Source organism: Erinaceus europaeus, chromosome 17, assembly GCF_950295315.1.
Source record: "Erinaceus europaeus chromosome 17, mEriEur2.1, whole genome shotgun sequence".
In the NCBI taxonomy this organism is placed as follows: domain Eukaryota; kingdom Metazoa; phylum Chordata; class Mammalia; order Eulipotyphla; family Erinaceidae; genus Erinaceus; species Erinaceus europaeus.
In genome coordinates this window covers 7,412,480-7,437,333 of record NC_080178.1, presented here as the reverse complement: position 1 = coordinate 7,437,333, position 24,854 = coordinate 7,412,480, and the positions used below count along the sequence as shown (strand labels likewise).

The window sequence follows — 24,854 nt, the reverse complement described above, 5'->3', positions numbered from 1 at the left end:
CCTTGATTGCCAGAGAAGTGCAAATAAAGACAACAATGAGATTTAAAAAAACACGATTTTTAATGCAGTTAAGACTGATGTCCACTGGCCGGGAAGTGAGTCACAGGGCCAGGGATGCCTGGCTGGCCAGCCGCCTCATTTCTTCTTGGTCTTCACCAGCCCCTTCTGTACCAGGCAGCGGTAGAGCTCCTGGATGTAGGTGTAGACACACTTGGAGTCTGGCACCGACAGGCGGACCATGTCATCCACCTCCAGCAGCTGAGCACAGTCAGCCAGCTTCCTGCAGGGCCAGGAGCAGAGAGCCAAAGCTGAAGGGCCTGAGAGCTAAGGGGAGCAACCCAGCAAGGGCGAACCCCACAGCCTGTGGCCCCGGGAGGCCATCCCACTGCACATATGGGGTAAATGAGATAACCGACATCCCAGCACTCAAGGTTCAGACTCAGCTCAGTTGTGCCTGTGCCCTCAGCCACATCTCCAAGGCACTCAGTGGGTCCAGTGGGTCCCTTTGGTTGCTAATCCTTTCATTCTCTCATTATTATTATTACTTAAAAAAAAATTGGGAGTCGGGCAGTAGCGCAGCGGGTTAAGCACAGGTGGCACAAAGCGCAAGGACCAACATAAGGATCCTGGTTCGAGCCCCCAGCTCCTCCCCTGCAGGGGAGTCACTTCACAGGTGGTGAAGCAGGTCTGCAGGTGTCTGTCTTTCTCTCCCCCTCTCAGTCTTCCCCTCTTCTCTTGACTACTCTCTGTCCTATCCAACAATGACGACATCAATAACAACAATAATAATAACTACAGCAACAATAAAAAGACAACAAGGGCAACAAAAGGGAAAATAAAATAAAATAAATTTTTTAAAATATTTATTTATTTATTTTCCCTTTTGTTGCCCTTGTTTAATGTTGTTGTTATTATTGATGTCATCGTTGTTAGACAGGACAGAGAGAAATGGAGAGAGGAGGGGAAGACAGAGAGGAGGAGAGATAGACATCTGCAGACATGCTTCACTGCTTGTGAAGCGACTTCCCTGCAGGTGGGGAGCCGGGGGTTCGAACCGGGATACTTATGCCAGTCCTTGCACTTCACGCCACAAGCGCTTATATTATTACTTTTAAAATTGCCACTAGGGTTATTGCTGGGGATTGGTGCCTGCACTAAGAATCGATTGCTCCTGGTGGCCATATTTTTCCTTTTAATTTTATTTAGGGGCCAGGTGGTGCATCTGACTGAGCTCACATGTTACGGTGTGCAAGGGCCCGGGTCCAAGCCCCTAGTCCCACTTGATGGGGGGGAGAGCTTCACAAGTGGTGAGGCAAGGCTGCAGGTGTCCGTACTCTCCCTCTCAGTTTCTGGCTGTCTCTATCCAATAATAAATAATATAATAAAAAATTTAAAATATTTATTTAATATATTTTATTTATTTATTTTGGATAGAGACAGAAATTGAGAGGGGGGAAGGGGAGAGGGAGAGAGAAAGAGAGAGAGAGAGAGAAAGAGAGAGAGAGAGAGGTAGAGAGAGAAAGAGAGAGAGAGAGAGCTTCATCACCACTTCATCTCTAGTGGAGCTTTTCCCCTGTGGGTGGGGAGTGGGAGTCCAAACCTGGGTCACTGTCGTTTGTGATGTGTGTGCTCAATCTTGTATGCCACTATATTCCCCACCCTTCTTTTCTTTCTATTTTAAATATTTTATTTATTTATTAATGAGAAAGTTAGGAGGAGAGAGAGAAAGAACCCGACATCACTCTGGTACATGTGCTGCCGGGGACTGAACTCAAGATCTCAGGCTTGACAGTCCGATGCTTTATACACTGTGCCACCTCTTGGACCACCCCTCTTTTTTCTTTTTAAAATTATTTATTTTGGGGAGTCAGGTGGTAGTGCAACAGGTAAAGCGCACGTGGAGCAAAGCGCAAGGATCAGTGTAAGGATCTCAGTTTGAGCCCCGGGCTCCCCACCTGTAGGGGAGTCGCTTCACATGTGGTGAAGCAGGTCTGCAGGTGTCTGTCTTTCTCTCCCCCTCTCTGTCTCTCCCTCATCTCTCCATTTTTCTCTGTCCTATCCAGCAATGATGACAACAACAACAATAACTACAACAACAATGAAAAACAAGGGCAACAAAAGGGAAAATAAATAAATATAAAAATAAAAAAAAATATTTATATTTTATTGGATCGAGACAGAGAAATTGAGAGGGAAAAGAGAGAGAGAGACTAGCAGCACTGCTTCACTGCTCATGAACCTTCCCCCCTTGGCCCCTCTTTTTTTTTAAAAAGATTTTTTTGATATTTATTTATTTATTTCCTTTTGTTGCCCTTGTTATTTTCTTATTGTTGTTGTAGCTACTGATGTTGTCATTGTTGGATAGGACAGAGAAAAATGGAGAGAGGAGGGGAAGACAGAGGGGGGGAGAGAAAGACAGACCTGCTTCACCACCTGTGAAGCGACTCCCCTGCAGGTGGGGAGCCGGGGGCTCGAACCGGGATCCTTACACAGGTCCTTGCGTGCTTAACCCGCTGCGCTACCACCTGACTCCCAGCCCCTATTCTAAATCTACAACCTGCTCCTTACACCTCAGCAGGAAGAGGTATCTGGGCAGCAGAGGCTACACAGGCAAAAGCACTGAGGCAGTAGGAGCAGAGTGATGTCTGAGGAACTGCAGGTAGCTTGGTCCCACGGGCTGCTCCTGCCTTTGCTGTGACCCCTGCTCTGAGCTCACTATGGGGGTCTCACCTCCCCTGTCAGGTAATTTGGTAAGAGCTTCCTCTAACACAGCATCCTGTACTCCTTCCTTCTGTCCCTGACCAGGAATGTGTTAGTGCTTGGCTCAAGTCAAAGTGAGTGGCCCAGCTAGGACTGACGGCCAGGGCTGAATATCCTTACCCTGAAGTCGGGCTTCAGCAGTGCCAGCCTGCCAACCCACGGTGGGTACTGGCAGCAGGAGAGACCCAGGGCTCAGCAGAACTCTCTCAGCAGCTGAGGTGGCTGGGCTGAACCCCAGGCTGGGGCCTGGGATGCTGGGGTGGAGTGGGGGGTGGGAGGTGTTTAAGGATGTGACAAACTTGGCAGCCAGGTAGTGGTAAATTCGGTCAAGCAGACATATCACCATTCGCAAGGATATGGGTTCGAGCCCTGGCTTCCCACCTGCAGGGGAGTCACTTCACAAGTGGTGAAGCAGGTCTGCAGGCGTCTCTCTTTCCTCCTCTCTATCTTCCCCATCTCTTTCAGTTTCTCTCTGTCCTATCCAATAAGGTTAAAAAAAAAAAAGAACAGTGGATTTCTATTGCTGGCACTGAGTCCTAGCTATAATGCTGGTGGCAATTAAAAACGGGGTGGGGTGGGGTGGGGTGGGGTGGGCGGTGTTACACCTGGTTAAGTACACACATTACAGTGTGCAAAGACCCATGTTCAAGCCCCTGGTCCCCACTTGTGGGAGGGGGAAGCTTCACAAGTGTTGAAGCAGGGCTGCAAGTGTTTCTATGTTGCTCTCTCTATCTCCCCCGTCCCTCTTAATTTCTGACTGTCTCTATCCAAAAATAAATAAAGATAATAATAAAAAAGAAGCCTAAAAAAAAAGATGAAGGGGCCAGGTGGTGGTGCACCTGGTTAAGCGCACACATTACAGTGCACAAGGACCTGGGTTCAAGCCGCTGGTCCCCACCTGCAGGGGAAAAGCTTCATGAGTGGTGAAGCAGGGCTGCAAGTGACCCTCTGTGTCTCTCCCTCTCCCCTCTCAATTTCTATCTCTATTCAGTAATAAATAAATAATAAAGTAACCTTTTTTTAAAAAAATGGATGAGGGAGTTGGGCGGTAGCACAGCGGGTTAAGTAACAATCCCAGTTCCAGCCCCTGGCTCCCCACCTGCAGGGGAGTCACTTCACAAAGCAGGTCTGTAGGTGTCTGTCTTTCGTTCCCCCTCTGTCTCCACCTCCCCTCTCAATTGCTCTCTGTCCTATCATATAACATATAATATATATATGTATATATACATACACACACATATATATGCATATATATACATACACACACACACACACACACACACACACACATATATATGAGCTGTTACAATAAGGGAAAACTGCCTGTTGTCTGTATGAACGTGGCCACAGTCTCTCTCTCCCCCACCCCCCACCCCCAGCTTCTGGCTTCAGCCTCAGGCACCCGCCCTGTCAGAGGAGCTGCCTCTGTTGCTGTGTGACTCACTCTGCGGTGGAGAAGGCCAGAGTGAAGTTGTGGCGCCTCTGCTTGGGGTCCAGCGCCACGTAGTCGAAGGCGTCGGGGAAGAACTTGTGGATGAGGGCGCAGAAGGCCATGCCGCTGCTCCAGCTCGAGGAGAAGTTCTGGATGTCCACGTGCTGCAGGCCAGCCTGGCTCAGCCCCTGGGTGTGTGTGTCCCCCTCGGACCCTCCCCTGGGCCCCCCCTCAGCCCTGCGCACTCCCCCGCAGAGCCTCCCCAGGGGCAACCCCATTCCTGCGCATCCTTCTAGATGCCTCCTGGGTCACCCCCCCTCGAAGGCTCCCTGGGCTCCCCCTCCCCTCACAGCCCTGCACACACTCCCCTTCGGAGCTGCCCCGGGGGGGGGTAGCCCCCAGTCCTGCACACCCCCACCAGTATCCCTAGGGACCATCCCTGCGCACCCCCCTAGAAGCCTTCCGGGAGCGCCCCCAACCCTGAACACCCCCCTTGGAGCCTCCCTTGGGGCTCCCCCCAGCCTTGCGCACCCCTTCAAAACTTCCCTGGGGTGCACCCACACTGAGAGCTTCCCTGGGGTGCACCCTCCCTTGGAGCTTTCCTGAGGACCCCCCCTCCTTGCCCTGCGCACCCCACTCGGAGCTTCCCCGGGGTGCACCCCCCAGCACCCTCCTCAGAGCTTCTCCGGGGGCGCACCTCCCTGCGCATCTCCTTGGAGCCTCCCCGGGGTGTACCCCCCCTTAAAGCTTCCCCAAGGTGCACCCCCGACTCTGCGCACCCCCGGGGGCCCAGGCCCACACACCTCGTAGTTCCTGGTCATGGCCCGGCACCACTCCAGCAGCATGCTTTTGACCCCCCCGATGGCCACCCCCGCCGCCTTGGGGTTCCGGAACAACGCGGTGGGCCCGGAGGCTGCCCTGCGCGGGGAAGGGTGCAGGGGGGCGGCGTCAGTCCTGCAGCTCCCTCCTCCTGGCACCCCTGCCCCCCCCCCCTCCCCAGGCGGCGCCCTCCTTACCCGCCAAACTTGTCCACGATGGCTTTGCGGTTCTGGGCGCGGGGCCCGCGGGGCCGGGCCGAGGCGACCCCCCTGCGCTCGGGGTGTCTCTCCTTCTTCTTCTCCGGAGGGGGCTCCGCTGGGCTCGGGGGCTCTTCGCAGCCGGCTGAAGGCTCGCTGGGCGGGAGGGTGCCCCAAAGTGTGAGGGGGGTGAGGCCACCGCAGGGGTGTGAGAAAGGGGTGCTGGGGTGGGGGTCCCCTCAGTCTAAAGGGATGCCCACTCTGTACTGTTATTCCAGAGAGGTTGGGGAGGAGAAATGCATGAGGTTCAGTGTGAGGATAAGGTTGCAACATGATTCTGCAGTGAGGCTCTTATACCTGAGGCTCTGAGGTACCAGGTTCAATCCCCTGGCACTACCTTAAGCCAGAGTTGAGCAGTGCTCTGGTTGAATTTTTTTTTTAATAATTTTTTTTTTACTTTTTATTATTTATTTATTATTGGGTAGAGAAAGAGAGAAGTTGAGAGAAGGGGAGAGAAAGAGAGACCTGCAAACCTGCTTCACCACTCATGAAGCTTTCTCCCTGCTGCTGGGGACCAGGGGCTTGAACCTGGGCCCTTGTGCACTGTAATGTGAGCAGTTAACCAGGTGCACCACTGCCTGGCCATATATATATATATATATATATATATATATATATATATATATATATGAAAGGCCTAGGGAGACAGCATTATGATTCTGTAAAATACTTTCATGAAGCTCCAAGATCCCAGGATCAATCCCTTGGCTGCACTTTAAGCCAGAGTTGAGCAGTGCCCTGGCTGAAAATAAGTAACAATTTTACAATTGTTTAAAAAGGAAGAAAGGGGAGTCTGGCAGTAGTGCAGCAGGTTAAGCCCATGTGGTGTGAAGCGCAGGGACCAGCTTAAGGATCCTGGTTTGAGCCTCCCCCCCCCCCACCTGCAGTGGGATCGATTCACAAGTGGACAAGCAGGTCTGCAGGTGTCTGTCTTTCTCTCCCCCTCTCTGTCTTCCCCTCATCTCTCCATTTCTCTCTGTCCTATCCAACAATGACAACATCAATAACAACAACAATAATAACTACAACAACAATAAAAAAAAAAAGGAAGAAAGGCCTAGGGAGATAGTGTCATGGTGACATAAAAAACCCTCATGCCTGAGGCTTCATCATCCCAGGATCAACTCCCAGCTTCACCACAACAGAGCTGAGTAGTGCTCTGGTTTCTTTCTCTCTTTTTCTTTATAAAGCACTCTTATTAAAATAATAATAATAACAACAATAACAATAATAAGAGAATGAGGCACAGTCTAGCTTTGGGCAGCGTGTGGTCTAGGAAGCTAGTGTGAGATCTGATCAAGTTTGATATTTTTAAAATATTTATTTATTTATTTATTTATTCCCTTTTGTTGCCCTTGTTTTATTGTTGTAGTTAGTGATATTATCATTGTTGGATAGGACAGAGAGAAATCGAGAGAGGAGGGGAAGGCAGAGAAGGGGAGAGAAAGATAGACACCTGCAGACCTGCTTCACTGCTTCAGTGACTCCCCTCCAGGTGGGGAGCCAGGGGCTCAAACTGGGATCCTTATGCCAGTTTGATCCTTGAGGCTTGCACCACCTGCGCTTTCTGCCACCTGTGCTACAGCTGGACTCCCTTGGTTTTTTTTGTTTTGTTCCTTTTGTGTTTTGGCCACCAAGGTTCACGCTAGAGCTCAACGAGTCTACTGCCCCTAGTGGTCATTTTCCTTATTTATTTATTTATTTATTTATTTACTTACTGATTTTTATTTGATAGGAGAGAAATTGAGAAGGTAGAGAGAGAAAGACACCTGTAGCACTACTTCAACACTTGTGAAGCTTCCTTTCTTGTTAGTGGGGACTGGGGGCTTGAACCCTGGTCCTTGATCATGATAGTGTGTGCACTCAACAGGGAATGTCACAGCCTGGCCCCTTGGCATTGCCTCTTCATTGCTGTGTGGCCTTGGAGCTGCTATGTGACTCCTTCCTGAGCCTCAGTTTCCTTCTTTGAGGATCAAGAAAAATTACCTCACCAAGCAGTGCTTGAGTGCTTGTCTTACTCATTTACTGCTTATCTTAAGGAAATGTCTTAAGGGAATGACTTCGGGGTGGGGATGATGCGGGGCTAGAGTGATAGCTCACTTTCCAGGTTTGAGCCCCAGCGCCACATGGGAGTGGCATACACTCCCCTGCCCCCTCCCCCCCCCAAAAAAAACTCTGGTGTGGTGGTGTCTCTCCCCTTCTTTCTGTCTGTCTCTCTGTGTCTCTAGAAAAGTTGCTCTGGTGCTAGTGATTATGAATGCTGAGGCCCCAGCAACACAGAGAGAGGAGAGGAGGGGAGAGGAGAGGGGAGGGAGGGGAGGGAGGAGAGGCGAGGGAGGGGAGGGAGAGGAGAGGAAAAGAGAGGGGAGGAGAGGAGAGGGGAGGGGAGGGGAGAGGAAGGGGGAGGGGAGAGTGGAGGGGAGGGGAAGGGAGAGGAGAAGAGAGGAGAGGAAAGAGGAGGGGAGAGGAGAGGAGAGGAAAGGGGAGGGGAGGGGAGAGGAGAGGAGAGAAGAGGAGAGGAGAGGAAAGAGGAGGGGAGGGGAGAGGAGAGGAGAGAAGAGAAGAGGAGAGGAGAGGATAGGGGAGAGGAAAAGAGAGGAGAGGAGAGAAGAAAGGGGAGGAGAGGAGAGGGGAGGGGAGTGGAGGGGAGAGGAGGGGAGAGGAAAAGAGAGGAGAGAGCCTGGCGGTAGCACACTTGATTAAGTGCACATAGTACTAAACACAAGGAACTATACAAGAACCGGGGCTGGACCCTCACATCCCACCTTCAGGGAAAGCTTCATAAGCAGTGAAGCAGGTCTGCAGGTGTCTATCTTTCTCCCTCTCTGTTTTCTCCTCCCCTCTCAATTTCTCTCTGTCTTATCAAATAAAAAATGGGGGGAAAAAGGAGGAAAAAAAAGGAATAAATGGCCACCATGACCAGTGGCTTTGTAGTACAGGCACCGAGCTCGGGGGTGGGGGTATATATACTTTTTAGCCACCAAGTTTCGGTTGCTACCATGACATCAGCCTGACGTCCCTGAGCAGACAACCTCACCAATGTACCCTGGACCTTCACCTCTCCAGAGCCCTGTCCCACTAGGGAAAGATAGAAACAGGCTGGGAGCATGGATCAACCTGCCAACATCCATGTCCAGTGGAGAAGCAATTACAGAAGCCAGACCATCCACCTTCTGCACCCCATAATGATCCTGGGTCCATACTCCCAGAGGGATAAAGAATAGGGAAGCTTCCAATTGAGGGGATGGGATATGAAACTCTGGTGGTGGGAATTGTATGGAATTGTACCCCTGTTATCCTACAATCTTGTCACTCATTAGTAAAATAATGAGAGAGAGAGAATGGAAACTGGGTGGTGGTGCACATATATTACCGTATGCACGGACCTGGGTTCAAGTCCTCCAGTCCCGTCTGCAGGGGGGGGAAGCTTCACAGGTAAAACACTGCTGCAGGTATCTCTTTGTCCCCCCTCCCCTCTCAAGTTCTCTCTACCACTATCCTAAATAAATAAATATTATAAAAGAACAAAAGAAAGGAAAAGAGAAACAAAGGAAGGAAGAAAGGAAATGACATGGAGATGCATTTTGTTCCATATCAAGGAAGATTCTTTCAAGACCTGTAATTGTGTAACAGGCAGAATAAGACTCTCAGGCTCCGGGAAATAGCACAGCCAGGAGAGGACACACTTTAGCATTCTCAAGAACGTGGGTTTGAACCCAGGGCCACCACATGTCAAGGGGAGATTACATGAGAGGTAGAGTCACGGTGTGGTGTTTCTCCTCTCTCTCTCTCCCTCTCTCTGTCTTTCCCCCTCTATATAAAGAAAAGCATTTAGAAGTGGTGGAAGGATTGTCAGGTGTGAAGCCCTGCACAATTATTAAAGATTATATTCTAATTAAGATAAAATCATGTATTATTACTATAATTATAAAAAGCCCTGCACGGGAGTCGGGCTGTAGCGCAGCGGGTTAAGCGCAGGTGGCGCAAAGCACAAGGACCGGCATAAGGATCCCGGTTCGAACCCCGGCTCCCCCACCTGCAGGGGCGTCGCTTCACAGGCGGTGAAGCAGGTCTGCAGGTGTCTATCTTTCTCTCCCCCTCTCTGTCTTCCTCTCCTCTCTCCATTTCTCTCTGTCCTATCCAACAACGACAACAACAATAATAACTACAACAATGAAAACAACAAGGGCAACAAAAGGGAATAAATAAATAAAATAAATATTTTTTTAAAAAGCCCTGCACAATTGGGGGGATATCCTGGTTAGAAAAAGAAGAGGTGGGAGTCGGGCGGTAGCGCAGCGGGTTAAGAGCAGGTGGCGCAAAGTGCAAGGACCGGCGTAAGGATCCCGGTTCGAGCCCTCTGGTCCCTACCTGCAGGAGCGGTGAAGCAGGTCTGCAGGTGTCTATCTTTCACCCTCTCTGTCTTCCCCTTCCCTCTCCATTTCTCTCTGTCCTATCCAACATCAACGACATCAGTAATAACTACAACAATAAAACAACTAGGGCAACAAAAGGGAATGAATAAATAAATAAATATTTAGAAAAAGAAAAAGAAGAGGAGGGAGTTGGGCTGTAGGACAGCGGGTTAAGCGCCCATGGCGCGATGCTCAAGGGTCACGGTTCCAGCCTCCGGCCCCACCCGCGGGGGGGGGGGTGGCTTCACAAGCGGTGAAGCAGGACTGCAGGTGTCTCTCTTTATCTCTCCCCTTTGTCTTCCCCTCCTCTCTCGATTTCTCTCTGTCCTATCCAACAACAACGGCAGCAATAACAACAAAACGACCACAACAAGGGCAACAAAAATGTGGGGGAAAAATGGTTTCTAGGAGCAGTGGACTGGGAGCGCAAGGAACGAGTCACAGCAATAACCCTGGAGGGTGGGGAGTCGGGTGGTAGCGCAGCGGGTTAGGCACACGTGGCGCAAAGTGTTAATGGACCGGCATAAGGATCCGGGTTCGAGCCCCCGGCTCCCCACCAGCAGGGGAGTCGCTTCACAGCGGTGAAAGAGGTCTGTAGGTGTCTTTCTCTCCCCCTCTCTGTCTCTCCTCCCCATCTCTCTCTGTCCTATCCAACAATGACGACATCAATAACTACAACAATAAAACAACTAGGGCAACAAAAGGGAATAAATAAATATTTATTTAAAAAGAAAGAAAGAAAGAAAAAAGAAAAGTTAAAAAAAAATAACCCTGGAGGCAAAAAAAAAAAGAATGAAGTTCTGTCCTATTTAATTTTCATCATCACACTGCTCGGCTCTGACTTATGGTGGCATTGAACCTGGGCCCGCAGAACCTCCAGCAGGCCTGGAAAGCTTTTGCAGAACTGCTATTCTATCTCCCCAGCCTGACCAAGTTCTGTTTTTTCCAGCACCCCCCTTGCCATGCCTGGAGCACCGTGCTGGGTGTTCTGCATAAATGAGGCTATGGGGCAGGTACACTCCCCGTGATCTCTGCAGGGAGAGGTGAAGTGACATGGTCATGCTCACATGGGGGGCGGGAAGCCAGCCCAGTGAAAACAACAGGGGGGGTCAGTGGCACCCAGGCTTAGTGCTTGGGGTCTCGTGGGTGATGATGGCTGAGCTGAGGAAGGCGGCAGTGTGTCTAGAAAGAGGATTCTGGGGGCCAGGTGGTGGCGCACTTGGTTGAGCACATTATGTTACAATGCACAAGGCCGCAGGTTCAAGCCCCTGGTCCCCACCTGCAGGGGGAAAGCTTCGCAAGTGGTGAAACAGGGCTGCATGTGTCTCTGTCTCTCACCCTCTCTATTACCCCCTTCCCTCTCGATTTCTGGCTGTCTCTATTCAATAAATAAATAAAGATAATAATAAAAATAATAAAAAGAAAGAGGATTCTGGATGCCAAGGAGGAAGCCTTTGCAGCTGTGCCCCACCCTCTGGAGCTCTGGCTTCCTGGGTCAGGTCCCCTGTAGCCCTGGGGACAGGTGGGACAGGGTGGGGTGGGGAGAGAGGGATTGCCCCGCTTGGGAATTACCTGGTTGCAGGGCTGGTCTCCTCACCAGCCATCTCTTCTGGACTCAAGCCATCTGGGGGAAAGGAACAGGAGGGAGGGAAGCTGGGGTACTCGCCATGGACCTCCACGCTGTTGTTCTCCCTCCGTGCCCCCTCTCACTCACCTGGGCTGAAGCCCTCCTCTGTGGGGCTCTCAGGCCACCCCTCAGGGGAACTGGGGAGCCCCCCTGCTCCTTCCTCTGACTCTCTCGTCACAGCCTCCTCATGGGTACCAGCTGACTCCTGGACGGAACATGACCTGTGAGAGACTCAGAGGCACAAAAAAGAAGGCACCCCGGGCTTTGGGGGCTTCAGAAAGTATTGGAAGGGGGGGCGGGTCGTGGTGCACCTGGTTGAGTGCACATGTTACACCTCTCAAGGACCCAGGTTCGAGCCCCCGGTGCCCACCTGCAGGGGGGATACTTCGAGAATGGTGACGAAAGGCTACAGGTGTCTCTCTTCCTTTCTACCTCCCCTCTCCCCCCCTTCCCTTTTGATTTCTAGCCAATAAATAAAGATAATAAAATTTAAAAAGAAAGGGAGTCAGGCGGTAGCACAGCGGGCTAAGCACACGTGGTGTGAAGCACAAGGACCGGCGTAAGGATCCCTGTTCTAGCCCTGGCTCCCCATCTGCAGGGGAGTCGCTTCACAGGCGGTGAAGCAGGTCTGCAGGTGTCTGTCTTTCTCTCCCCCTCTCTGTCTTCCCCTCCTCTCTCCATTTCTCTCTGTCTTATCCAACAACAATGACATCAATAACAACCACAATAACTACAACAAGAAAACAACAAGGGCAACAAAAGGGAATAAATAAATAATAAATATTTTTTAAAAATTTAAAAGAAAGAAAGAAAGAAAAGGCAGCCTGCAGTATAATGTTACATACACTCCTGATGCCAGACTCTTGAGTTAGGTTGGGGGAAACTCAACTTTCTTAAGGGAAGAAAGCAAGAGGGAAAACTTGAGAGAGGGGACTTCTGTGGGTTTTCTTCTTTGTTAGTGTCACTCACTGCCTCCTCCTTTGAGCCTTCCTTCTGAGGCTTAGCCTTGATCTGATCCTCCCCAGCAGGCTCCTCCTGAGCGACTGACTTAGCTTCTGGGACACCATCTTTCTCCTGGGCTTCAGCCTTGGTCTCTTCTGTCTTGGCATTCTCCTCCAGGCAGGCCCTCATGCTTTTCCCTTTCCCATCACCCTCCTTGGTCACAGCTTGGGCCTCCTCATTCTTGCTGGCTTTCTCCTTAGATTTTGATTTAGTTTTATTCTCCTGAGCTTCCTGCTTCTCAGAAGCCTCTGTGGTGTCTTTTCCCTCAGCCTTTGTAGATTCACTTTTGGTCTCTCCTGTCATCTCCCAAGCTTCCACCGTAGGCTCTCCCTTCCTGGCATCCTCCTTGTGCAGCTGAGCTGGCCCCGGGGAGTCTCCCTTCTCCTCTTTGTCCTCCTCCCCGGGCCTGTGTGTTAGGGCCTGGCCTTCAGTGTCCAGGCTGTTGCCAGCTCTTTCTTGTTTCGCTGGCCCCTCTGGAGATACCTCTATGCTGCTTTGCCTCCCACCATCTTTGCTCTCCTTCTCTGTAGAGCCTCCACCTCCCGACGTCTCTGGGGCCTCTGTGGTTGGAGAGACAGTGGCCCTGTCTTCACAGAGCTGCCCTTCCTTCTGCTCCATCTCTGGAAAGAGAAGACAAGCAGGGCCTGTCAAGTGAAGTCTGACCTGTCCTCAGAGAAAGCAGGTCTGGAGTCCTGGAGCACGTACCTTCAGCCCTGGGGCCCCCACTACTCGGACATGAGACCCCAGCAGCCCCCTTTCCCTGTGGCAGAGTGAAGAGGCGGGAGGCCTCTGCTTCCTTAAGGGGAGATAATCGGGGTCAGTCTGCTTGGTGTTGGGTGGTGTTTATGTCACATCTGTCTACGGGTGTGACTTTGGTTTTACTTTATGTTTCTGGAGTCAGGGTATTGTGCATGTATGATTTTATTGTTCCACTTTTTTTTTTTTTCTCTCACTGGAGTTTCTCCCAGTGCTGTAGCATCACCCATGTGGTGCTAGGGTTTGAGCCTGGGCTGCACCAGTCAAGACACATGTTGTGCTCTGTAAGCTACTTCTCTCTCTTTCTTTCTCTCAATCTTTCTCTCTAACCCTACCCTTGGTTTTAAAGAACTCTGGATCCAGGTGTGGGGTCAAAAAAACCCTCCTGCACTGCTGGTGGGAATGTAAATTGGTCCAACCTCTGTGGAGAACAGTCTGGAGAAATCTCAGAAGGCTAGAAATGGACCTACCCTATGACCCTGCAATTCCCCTCCTGGGGATATATCCTAAGGAACCCAACACATCCATCCAAAAAGATCTCTGTACACATATGTTCTTGGCAGCACAATTTGTAATAGCCAAAACCTGGAAGCAACCTAGGTGTCCAACAACAGATGAGTGGCTAAGCAAGTTGTGGTATATTTACACAATGGAATACTACTCAGCTGTAAAAAATGGTGACTTCATCGTTTTCAGCCGATCTTGGGTGGACCTTGAAAAAATCATGTTGAGTGAAATAAGTCAGAAACTGAAGGATGAATATGGGATGATCTCACTCTCAGGCCGAAATTGAAAAACAAGATTAGAAAAGAAAACACAAGTTGAACCTGAAATGGAATTGGAGTATTACACCAAAGTAAAAGACTCTGGGGTGGGTGGGTGGGTGGGTGGGGAGAATACAGGTCCATGAAAGATGATGAATGACATAGTGGGGGTTGTATTGTTAAATGGGAATCTGGGGAATGTTATGCATGTACAAACTATTGTACTTACTGTTGAATGTAAAACATTAATTCCCCAATAAAGAAATAAATTATTTAAAAAAAAATAAAGAACTCTGGATCCTATGATCTGGGAGGTGGTTTGGGGAGTAAAGCATTGGTCTCTCAAGCATGACGTCCCGAGTTCAATCTCTGGCAGTGTGTGTGCCAGAGTGAGGCTCTGGTTCTCTTTCTCTCTGTTCTCCTAGTTCTCTCATTAATCAGTACATAAAATCTCACACACGGGAGTCGGTGGTAGCGCAGTGGGTTAAGCGCAGGTGGAGAGAAGCTCAAGGACCTGTGTAAGGATTCCGGTTCAAGCCCCCAGCTCCCCACCTGCAGGGGAGTCACTTCACAAGCGGTGACATAGGTCTGCAGGTGTCTATCTTTCTCTATTCCTCTCTGTTTTCCCCTGTTCTCTCCATTTCTCTCTGTCCTATCCAACAATAATGACATCAATAATAACTACAACAATAAAACAAGAGCAACAAAAGGGAATAAATAAATATTAAAAAAAACTTTAAAAAATCTTTTGAAAAATCTCTCTCTCTCTCTCTCTCTCTCTCTCTCACACACACACACACACACACACACACACACACACACACACACACACACACACACTTCTGGATCCTAAATACCAGTCCATGTCAGACATGGTCTAAAAAGATACAAGGAGATATTTTGAGATGCCTGAGCATGTAATTATATAACTTTTATTAAAACAGCACAGTGTCCCCCCCTTTTTATTTACTTTTGGTGCCCTTGTTGTTTTATTGTTGTAATTATTATTGTTGTTGCTATTAATGTCACCATAGTTGTTAGTGACAGAGAGAAATGGAGAGAGGAAGGGAAGACAGAGAGGGGGAGAGAAAGACAGACACCTGCAGACCTGCTTCACCGCCTGTGAAGCGACTCCCCTGCAGGTGGGGAGCCGGGGGCTCAAACGGGGATCCTTATGCTGGTTCTTGTGCTTTGCGCCACCTGCGCTTAACCCGCTGTGCTACCTCCCAGCTCCCAGTGTCCCCCCTTTTGGACCAGAACATTGCTCAGCCCTGGTTATGGTAGTGCAGGGTATTGAACATAGGACCTCAGAGCTTCAGGCATCAAAGTCTTTTTTTTTTTTTTTTTTTGCCTCCAAGGTTACTGCTGGGGCTCGGTACCTGCACCAAGAATCCACTGGTCCTGGTTATTACTATTATTGTTGTTGTCAATGTCATTGTTGTTGGATAGGATAAAAAGAAATGGAAAGAGGAGGGGAAGACAGAGAGGCGGAGAGAAAGATAGACACCTGCAGACCTGCTTCACCACCTGTGAAGCGACCCCCCTTTCTTTCCTTTCTTTCTTCCTTCCTGTTCGGTGGAGCGGCAACTTCCCGCATACACAGTTTCATCATTTGGGACATTATTTCACCCAAAGAGCAAGAGATGGAGATAGAGAGACACACAGAGAGAAGACATCACAGCCCCAGAGCTTCCTCTGATGACACAGAGCCTCCCATGTGGTGTTAGGGCTTGAACCTGAGTTGTACAAATGGCAGAGCATAGGCCATGCCTGATGAGCTAGCCCTCCAGCCTTTTTTTTTTTTTTCATGTTTTTATTAGGGGCCAGGTGGTGCTGCATCTGGTTGCACATGGTACAATTTGCAAAGACTCAAGTTCAAGCCCCCTAGTCCCCAGTTACAGGGAGGAAGCTTCACAAGTGGTGAAGCAGAACAGCAGGTATCTTTCTCTCTCCATCTCTATCTCCCTTTCCACTCAGTGTTTCTCTGTATCAATCTAATAATAAAAATTTGGGGGGGGGGCGGGCAATAGTGCAGCAGGTTAAGAGGTTAAGAGTACATAGCGCAAAGAGCAAGTCCCTGTGCCAGGATCCTGGTTTGAGTCCCTGGCCCCCTACCTGCGGGGGGGGGGGGCGTCATCTCACCTGTGAAGCAGGTCTCCTGGTGTATATCTTTCTCTCTCCCTCTCTGACTTTCCCTCCTCTCTTGATGTCTCTCTGTCCTATCCAACAACAACAGCAATAACAACAATAACAAGGGCAACAAAATGGAGAAAATGGCCTCCAGGAGCAGTGGATTCATAGTGCAGGTACCGAGCCCCAGCAATAAACCTGAAGGAAAAAAAAAAAAAAAGAAAAAAAATTGAATGTTTTTATTTTACTTGTTTTTGAGTTCCCCTTGCTTTACAAGAGCATGTAAGTCTTAGAAGGGCTACATGACCCCTCTATTTTTTATACCTCTCTCTATTTTTTTTTAAGTTTGGGGAAAATGTTTTACAAATGGCAGTTATCTCAAGGCCACCACTTCCCTTTAAATGGAGACAGAGAACAAACCTGGACCTCCTTCCTCCCCACCTCCTCCCCAGCAGACAGGAGGGGCTAGACAGAATTTAATAACGCTGTTTCTCCTTCCACTGTATTTATTTATGTATTCATTTATTTTTACAGTTACATTCTATTCCTGGCAGGCCATATTGAGTTTCTGTTTCCAGCGGTATTATTTGGCATCTTTCAAAAATACACGTGTTGGATTTAGAAAGAAATTAATTCTGAGGAAGACATCCAGGAAAGTGGAACACAGGTGTGACAAATGTAGCTGAGTCATAGAGCTGTGGTGTGGAGGGTCGTCGGGGTCAGCCAGTTGCCAGGTCCCTGTCTGCTCTGCCAATGTCTGTTTTGGTGACCTGGGCATGGAAGAGCCTCCTTTGGTGAATAGCAGACACCACCAAGCCTTAACCTCTGCACAGAAATCTCTAGCTGCCTGGAACTGGCAAAGAAGAAAAAAAAAAAAAAGAGCAAGACAGAGAATGACATTTTTTTAATATTTTCTTTTTTTGTTTTAATGGTTTATTGATTTTATTTATTCATATTTTGTAGACAGAAACTGAGAGAGAAGGGAGAGGGAGAGAGGGAGATAGAAAGAAAGACATCTGCAGTTCTGCTTCATTGCTAGTGAAACATCTCCTCTGTAAGTGGGGGCTGGGTCCTTGAACAATGTAACATGTACAGTTTTATCAGACGCTCCATTACATGATCCCATTTTTTTTGCATTTATTTGATTTTAATGAGAGAGATATATAGACAGAGAGAGGCCAGAGCACTACTCAGCTTTGGCTGATGGTGGTGCTGGGGATTAAACCTGGGACCTAGGAGCCTCTGGCATGAGAGTCTTCTGCAGAATCATTATGCTGTCTCCCCAGCCCTGAAAGTGATCTCTTAATTTGGGGTTTCATGTTCAACTACTGCACATATTATGGGATCTATAATTTTATTTTTATACTTTTTATTTTATAAATTGTTAAATAAATATTTTATTTTATAATTTATAATTTTTATTTGTCTGTGGAGGGGGACAGGGCCAACTATTTTCACTCCCCCCTCTGCCTTTCTTGGGGGGGGGTGTCTGTTTACAGAGAAAGCAATCTCCCCCTAGGGTTCAGGGCATGACTCAGGCACAGAAGTGGCTCCACTCCTGTCACTGCCTAAAAATACCTCCTGCCCCCTGTGATGCTGTGACTTTTTGGTGACAATGCCCAGGGCTCTTGGATGAATGGGACACAGAGGACAGGAGGCAGGAAGGGAGGCAGGAGAAGTACAATGCTTTCTTTCTAAATAGTTTTACTGATTTTATTTTAGTGTATATACTTGAATTATATATTTTATTTATTTTATATACATTTATATATGCTTATATATTAATATATTGTATATTAGTTATTTATTTATGATATATGTTAAATATATCTTGGGGCCCCCTAGACTCAATGCCCCCCATCCCCGATGTTTCTGAGGAAGTCAGCTGAGTTGCTTTTTATTTCTTTTGATGTTTATTGTTTGCTTTTTGTTGTTGTTAATGCCAAATCACTTTTTTTCCCCCTCCAAGGTTATCTCTGGGGCTTGGTGCCTGCACTATGAATCCACTGCTCCTGTAGGCCATTTTTCCCATTTTGTTGCCATTGTTGTTATTGTTACTGTTATTGTTGGATAGGACAGAGAGAAATTGAGAGAGGAGGGGAAGACAGAGAAGGGGAGAGAAAGATAGACACCTACAGACCTGCTTCACCGCTTGTAAGCTACCCCCACCCCACTCCCACAACCCAGGTGGGAGCTGGGGGCTCGAACCAGGATCCTTGGGCCTGTCCTTGCTCTTTGTGCCATATGTACTTAACCTGCTGCGCTACCACCCAGCCTCCCCGATCACTTCTTTAATTTAATATTTTTTAAATATTTATTTATGTATTCCCTTTTGTTTCTCTTGTTGTTTTATTGTTGTAGTTATTATCACTGTTGATGTCATCGTTGTTGGATAGGACAGAGAGAAGTGGAGAGAGGAGGGGAGACAGAGAGGAGGAGAGAAAGACTGACACCTGCAGACCTGCTTCACCGCCTGTGAAGCGACTCCCTTGCAGGTAGAGAGACGGGGCCTCCAACTGGGATCCTTACATGGTCCTTGTGCTTTGTGCCACCTGCGCTTAACCCGCTGCACCACCGCCCGACTCCCTTCTTTTAATATTTTATTTATTGGATACAAACAGAGAGAAATCGAGACGGGGGGGAAAGAAAAAGAGAGAGAAAGACACCTGCAGACCTGTTTCATTGCTCATGGAGTTTCAACCATGCAGGTGGGGAGCAGAGGCTTGAACCCAGGTCCTTGGGCATAGTAACATGCATGCACAACCAGTTGCACCACCATTCCCCCCAGTTCTTTTTTTAATGTTTCATTAATTTATTTATTGGATAGTGACAGAAAGGGAGCTAGAGAGGGAGAGAGAAAAAGAGACACCTGTAGCACTGTTTCATTGCTCAAGGAACTTTCCTCCCACAGGTGAGGACGAGGGACTATAACCCAGGTCTTTGTGCATTGTAGCATGTGTACTCTGCATGGCTAAGTTTGTGTATATGGCAGTACCAGGGATTGAACCTGGGATCTGTGGTGCCTCAGGCATGAAAGACATTTTACACAACCACTACACTATATTTCCCCAGCCCTCTGCTGGGGTTTATAAAAATGACCCAAGTTAGGAGTCAGGCAGTAGCTCAGTGGGTTAAGTGTACATGGTGCAAAGTGCAAGGACCCGCTTAAGGATCCTGGTTCGAGCTCCTGGCTGCCCACTTGAAGGGGAATCATTTCACAGGTGGTGAAGCAGGTCTGCAGGTGTCTATCTTTCTCTCCCACTCTCTGTCTCCCCTCCTCTCTCCATTTCTCTTTGTCCTATCCAACAATGACGACATCAATAACAACAATAATAACTATAACAATATAAAACAACAAGGGCAACAAAAGGGAAAATAAATAATATTTTAAAAAATGACCACAAACTGTCCTCCAATCCTACACCTCCCACCACAGGCTCCTCAGGGGTCGGTAACTCCAGAAAGGGGATGACAGTGTGGAGTAGTGAGTGTGAGGTGTGGGCTTCCAGGGCTGGCCTTGACGCCCACCCCACCCCTTCTCCTAACCTCTGTAAGACCTGGACACGCCCCCCCTGCCTCTCTGGGCCTCAGTCTCCACTGGCCTTTCCACAGAGTGTAAGAATAAAATCAGGCTTTCCAAGTCATATTCATGTGCTAGGAAAAACTAGAACCTTCTGGGATACTCCCAGTCTCTGCTAGAAGCAGGATATAAGTGAGTGAGTGAGTGAGTGTGTGTGTGTGTGTGTGTGTGTAATCTCTGACTTCCAAGAACACACAACGAGGACAACAATAATAACTACAACAATAAAACAATGGCAACAAAAGGAAATAAATAAATGAAATATTTTTTTAAAAAGATATATATAGGGAGTCGGGCGGTAGTGCAGTGGGTTAAGTGCACGTGGCGCAAAGCTCAAAGACCGGCATGAGGATCCCAGTTCGAGCCCCCGGCTCCCCACCTGCAGGGGAGTCGCTTCACAGGCGGTGAAGCAGGTCTGCAGGTGTCTATCTTTCTCTCCCTCTCTGTCTTCCCCTCCTCTCTCCATTTCTCTCTGTTCTGTCCAACAACGACGACATCAATAACAACAACAATGATAACTACAACAATAATACAAACAAGGGCAACAAAAAGGAAATAAATAAATATTTTAAAAAAGATATATATATAGAGAGAGAGTGAGAGAAAAACATGGAGAGAGAGAGAGAGAATGCACTATGTTGGGACTGAGGCACTTCAGGCTCCATGTCCCCCCACCCCTACTTCCCACTCATTTTTTTGTTAATTAAATTTTTTTTATTATATTTATTTATTTTCCCTTTTGTTGCCCTTGTTGTTTTTATTGTTGTTGTTGTTGGATAGGACAGAGAGAAATGGAGAGAGGAGGGGAAGACAGAGGGGGAGAGAAAGATGGACACCTGCAGACCTGCTTCACCATCTGTGAAGTGAGTGACTCCCCTGCAGGTGGGGAGCCAGGGCTCGAACCTGGATGCTTACTCTGGTCCTTGCACTTTGCGCCATGTGCGCTTAACCTGCTGCGCTACTGCCTGACTCCCTACTTCCCATTCTTTTTTGGAGGGCATAATACAATCCTGGTAAAAGTCACTGATTCCAGAGTCTTCCCTGGAAAGGCTCCCAGCTCCTGCTGCTCATAATCTTATGACCTTGAGCATGACCCCCCCCCTTAAACACACCCCCAAGTTTAATTTTCTGAGGATTAAAATCACCGCATCCCAAAGGGATGGCGGGTGGAGAAAGACACCAATGTGTAGAGAATATGTCAAGGTGCACCCAGCTTGAAGAGAAAGCCCAGTCCACACACCCTACAGGTTGGCCCCTGCCCAGCCCTGCGCCAGAGCAGTCCTGTCCCCAGCCATGAGAGTGTGAGCTTGGTCCGAGAAGCAGAGAGAGATGTGAATGCCAGGGTGGTGATGAAACACACACACACACACACACACACACACACACACACACACACACACACCCTCCAGACAAACAGACAAGGAGCACTGGAGCCAGCTCGCTGAGAATGCAAGCATCACCCACCGCCCCAGCTCAGTGGTAGATGTTCCGTTTCACCTGACTGGAACTTTCCCTCCGGAATAGGCATACTCGTTGTATTTTACCCATTAGGAAGTTCAGGTTCTGGGAACTGAAGCTCCTAGACCAGTTAAATGACAGAACCAAACTTAGAATTCAGGTCTCCTGGTAGGTGGTCAGGGTCCTACATCAAGGAGGCAGAGAGGGAAGCTGAGTGCTGGTGACCATGAGCAGAGTTCAAGCCCCCTGTTCCCACCTGCTGGGGGAAGTTTCTAGAGCGTTGAAGCAGTGTTGCAGGTGTTTCTCTCCCTATCTCCTCCTCCCCTCTCAATTTCTCTCTTTCTTAATTTTGTTTTTATTATCTTTATTAATTTATTAGATAGAGACAGCCAGAAATTGAAAGGGAGGAGGGTGATAGAGTGGGAAAGAGACATCTGCAACACTGTTTCACCACTTGTGACCTTTCCTCCCTGCCAGTGGAGACTGGGGCCTTGAACCCAGGTCCTTGCACATTGTAACATGTGCACTCAGCCAGGTGCGCTACCACCTGGTCCCTCAATTTCTCTCCATCCTATCAAATATAAGGTGTGGGGGAGGAAACAGAGGGGGGGAGAGAGATAAGAGAGATAGAGAGAGGGAGAGAGAGAGGGAGAGAGGGAGAGAGAGAGAGGGAGAGAGGGAGAGAGAGAGAGGGAGAGTGGGATAGAGAGAGGGAGAGAGGGAGAGTGAGATAGAGAGAGGGAAAGAGAGTAGGAGAGAGAGGGAGAGAAGGAGAGAGAGAGAGAGAGGGAGAGAGAGTGGGAGAGAGAGGGAGGGAGGGAGAGAGAGAGAGAGAGAGGGAGAGAGAGAGGGGGAGAGAGGGAGAGGGAGAGAGAGGGGGAGAGAGAGGGAGAGGGGGGAGAGAGAGGGAGAGGGGGAGAGAGAGGGAGAGGGGGAAAGAGAGGGAGAGAGAGAGGGAGAGGGGGGAGAGAGGGAGAGAGAGAGGGAGAGAAAGAGAGGGAGAGTGGGAGAGAGAGGGGGAGAGAGAGAGAGGGAAAGAGAGTGGGAGAGAGAGGGAGAGAGAGAGGGAGAGAGAGAGGGAGACAGAGAGGGAGAGAGAGGGAGAGAGAGGGAGAGGGGGAGAGAGAGAGGGAGACAGAGAGAAAGAGGAAGAGAGGGAGAGGGAGAGAGAGAGGGAGAGAGAGGGAGAGTGGGAGAGAGAGTGGGAGAGAGAAGGAGAGAGTGGGAGAGAGGGGGAGAGAGAGGGAGAGTGGGAGAGAGAGTGGGAGAGTGGGAGAGAGAGTGGGAGAGAGGAGAGAGTGGGAGAGAGGGGGAGAGAGAGGGAGAGTGGGAGAGAGGGGGAGAGAGAGGGAAAGGGGGAGAGAGAGGGAGAGAGAGTGGGAGAGAGAGGGAGAGAGTGGGAGAGAGAGGGGGGAGAGAGGGAGAGAGAGTGGGAGAGAGGGGGAGAGAGAGGGAGAGGGGGAGAGAGAGGGAGAGGGGGAGAGAGAGAGGGAGAGAGAGGGAGAGGGGGAGAGAGAGGGAGAGAGAGAGGGAGAGAGAGAGGGAGAGAGAGAGGGAGACAGAAAGAAAGAGGGAGAGAGGGAGAGGGAGAGAGAGAGAGGGAGAGAGAGGGAGAGAGAGTGGGAGAGAGAGTGGGAGAGAGAAGGATAGAGTGGGAGAGAGAGGGGGAGAGAGAGAGAGGGAGAGAGAGGGAGAGAGAGGGAGGGAGAGAGAGAGAGAGAAGACCTGCAGTGCAGTGGTGGCCAAGCTTGAACCTGGGTCGTGCATGTGGCAAAGCAGCACACTAACCATGTGAGCTATTTTGCTGGCCCTACCCTCTTCTCCCTATGTTGCTCTCCATGCTCCTTCCTTCCCCAGGAAGCCTTCAGCCCATGTCTGTTTTGTGTCTGAGCAGACAGCTTCCACCTCCTTCTTCTTGTTTCTCGTGGCTCACTGAGAGGATGGAGAGCCAGGAGGGACCAAGTTCCGAGCCTCAAATGGTGACACTCGATGCTCTGGTAAATGACTCCAGTCACTTGTTGCCTCCCAGTTCATCTTCCCTTGGTCTACAATGGTCCATCTCACTCCACGCCGCCCGCCAGAGTCCCCACCCTTTAGAGAGACCATGCTCAGACACTCTCTCTCAGGGAGAGAGAGGGAGAGAGGGAGAGAGAGAGAGGGAGAGAGAGAGGGAGAGAGAGGGGGGAGAGAGGGAGAGAAAGAGGGAGAGAGAGGGAGAGACGGGGGAGAGAGGGATAGAGAGAGAGGGATAGAGAGAGAGGGATAGAGAGAGAGGGATAGAGGGAGAGGGAGAGGGAGAGAGAGAGATTGAGAGAGAGAGAACCGGTCTCCCTGCCCAGATCAACTGAGAGGACTCTCAAAGCCATTGCTACCTCTGAGGGGTCCTCCTCTGGGGGAGGGAGCCTCTGCAGGCTGCTCTCTGGGTGACCTTAATTTGCTCAAGGGCTAGAGAGGTAGCACACAGGATGTGCATGCCAGAGGACCCAGGTTCCATCCCAACCCCGGGCACCACCATCTGCCAGAGCTGAGTGGTGCTCTGGTCAAAGACTAGCATGCAAGGACCCAGGTAGTGGCACACCTGGTTGAGTGCACATGTTACCATGCACAAGGACCCAGGTTCAGGCTCCCAGTCCCTGCCTGCAGGGGGGAAGCTTCTCCAGAAGTAAAGCAGTGCTGCAGGTGTCTCTCTATCTCCCCCACTCACACTTTCTTTCCTTCCTTCCTTCCTTCCTTCCTTCCTTCCTTCCTTCCTTCCTTCCTCCTTCCTTCCTTCTTCCTTCCTTCCTTCCTTCCTTCCTTCCTTCCTTCCTTCTTCCTTCCTTCTTTCTTCTTTTTGCTTTCCCCCCCTCTCAATTTCCCTCTGTCCTTATCCAATAAATAATAAAATTAAACAAGCAAACAAAACAAGTAAGCAGAGATACAAACAGACCAAGTGAACACCAGGGGGTTGAGTCCCTGACTTCTGGTCTCTGAAGAGAACCATGGGAGTGGTGGACAGAGTTAGGTACTAAGGTGTCTCCAATCTCCCCAGGCCCTGCTGGGAGACTCCAGGCCCTAGACGGTGGGTGAGGGGTGGAGATGAAAGGTAGGGACATTGAGAGAAAGGCTCAGGGGGTCCTCTTACCTCTGGGCTCTGTCTAGGGGCTGGGAGCTGCCTGCCTCCTTCCTCCAGCTGAATGGGCCTCACTCCCTGGCTGCCTTTAAGCCCCTAGCTCTTCCGTTCCCCCTCCCCCCTTCCTCCCCTCTGCCACCCCACCCCTCACTCCCACCCCAGGAGCCTTGGGCCTCCTGAAGAGCATTGTTTACTGCCCTGTTGGTACAACACTTTCTCCTGGGCTGGCAGGCTCGGATTTCCCCAAGGATCTGACAGGTGGCAGCTTTCAATCACATTGCTGTCAGTCTGTCCTGCCAGCTTTGACCCTGGGGGACAGCTGTACTCTGGTCATTTTTCATCCCACTGTACTCACCTGGTCCTGGTGACTCTGGAGACTCACCTGCAGGTCCCTGCAATGGAGGAGAACCACCAGCCCATTGATAGCCCCCCACACACACCCTAGTTCATCCAGATTGAGTCCAGGCACCCCCTTCCCTACTCTCCGTGCACTCCCCTCCCTTAAACACGAGCCCCCTTTCCTCTTTCTCAGCAGCTGCTGGGGGGTGGGCTGAGGAGGGGGTGACTGGGACAGCTGCTGCCACAACACAAGGGTGAGTTGGGGGGGAATTACGCTGGAAGGAGTGATTCCAAGGGGAGAAGGGCAGGCTGAGGGGTCCCTGGACTCAGAATCCAAAAAGCACAGGACAGGAAGTGTTGGAGCAGAAGTGATGGCCCTGCAGGAGGAGCTAACCAAAGTTTT

The 24,854-nt window shown here is 49.7% G+C and overlaps 1 protein-coding gene across 2 annotated transcripts; it reads right to left on the bottom strand.

Moving 5' to 3' along the window:
- Nucleotides 1–41: 41 nt before the first annotated feature.
- On the bottom strand, nucleotides 42–24,219 carry SMTNL1 (smoothelin like 1). 2 transcript variants are annotated; one of them, XM_060176232.1, is made up of 8 exons: nucleotides 24,125–24,219; nucleotides 12,280–12,932; nucleotides 11,398–11,515; nucleotides 11,256–11,307; nucleotides 5,209–5,364; nucleotides 4,996–5,110; nucleotides 4,205–4,368; nucleotides 42–280 (listed from the first exon to the last, which is right to left on the bottom strand). In XM_060176232.1, exons 2-8 carry the CDS (start codon nucleotides 12,928–12,930, stop codon nucleotides 136–138), a joined length of 1,401 nt encoding a protein of 466 aa, XP_060032215.1. In that variant the 5' UTR covers nucleotides 12,931–12,932; nucleotides 24,125–24,219; the 3' UTR covers nucleotides 42–135. The 2 variants fall into 2 exon arrangements, with proteins under 2 accessions (XP_060032215.1, XP_007519631.1); XM_007519569.3 differs by having other exon boundaries at nucleotides 4,205–4,356.
- Nucleotides 24,220–24,854: the final 635 nt, after the last annotated feature.

Excerpts from the sequence above, each read along its gene's own strand:
- SMTNL1 (XM_060176232.1), bottom strand. The coding sequence starts at position 12,930 with ATGGAGCAGAAGGAAGGGCAGCTCTGTGAAGACAGGGCCACTGTCTCT. Across the intron at positions 11,308-11,397 it reads AGAGGAGGGCTTCAGCCCAG|ATGGCTTGAGTCCAGAAGAG; the intron begins GTGAGTGAGAGG and ends CCTTTCCCCCAG. Across the intron at positions 281-4,204 it reads CTGGCCTTCTCCACCGCAGA|GAAGCTGGCTGACTGTGCTC; the intron begins GTGAGTCACACA and ends CTGGCCCTGCAG.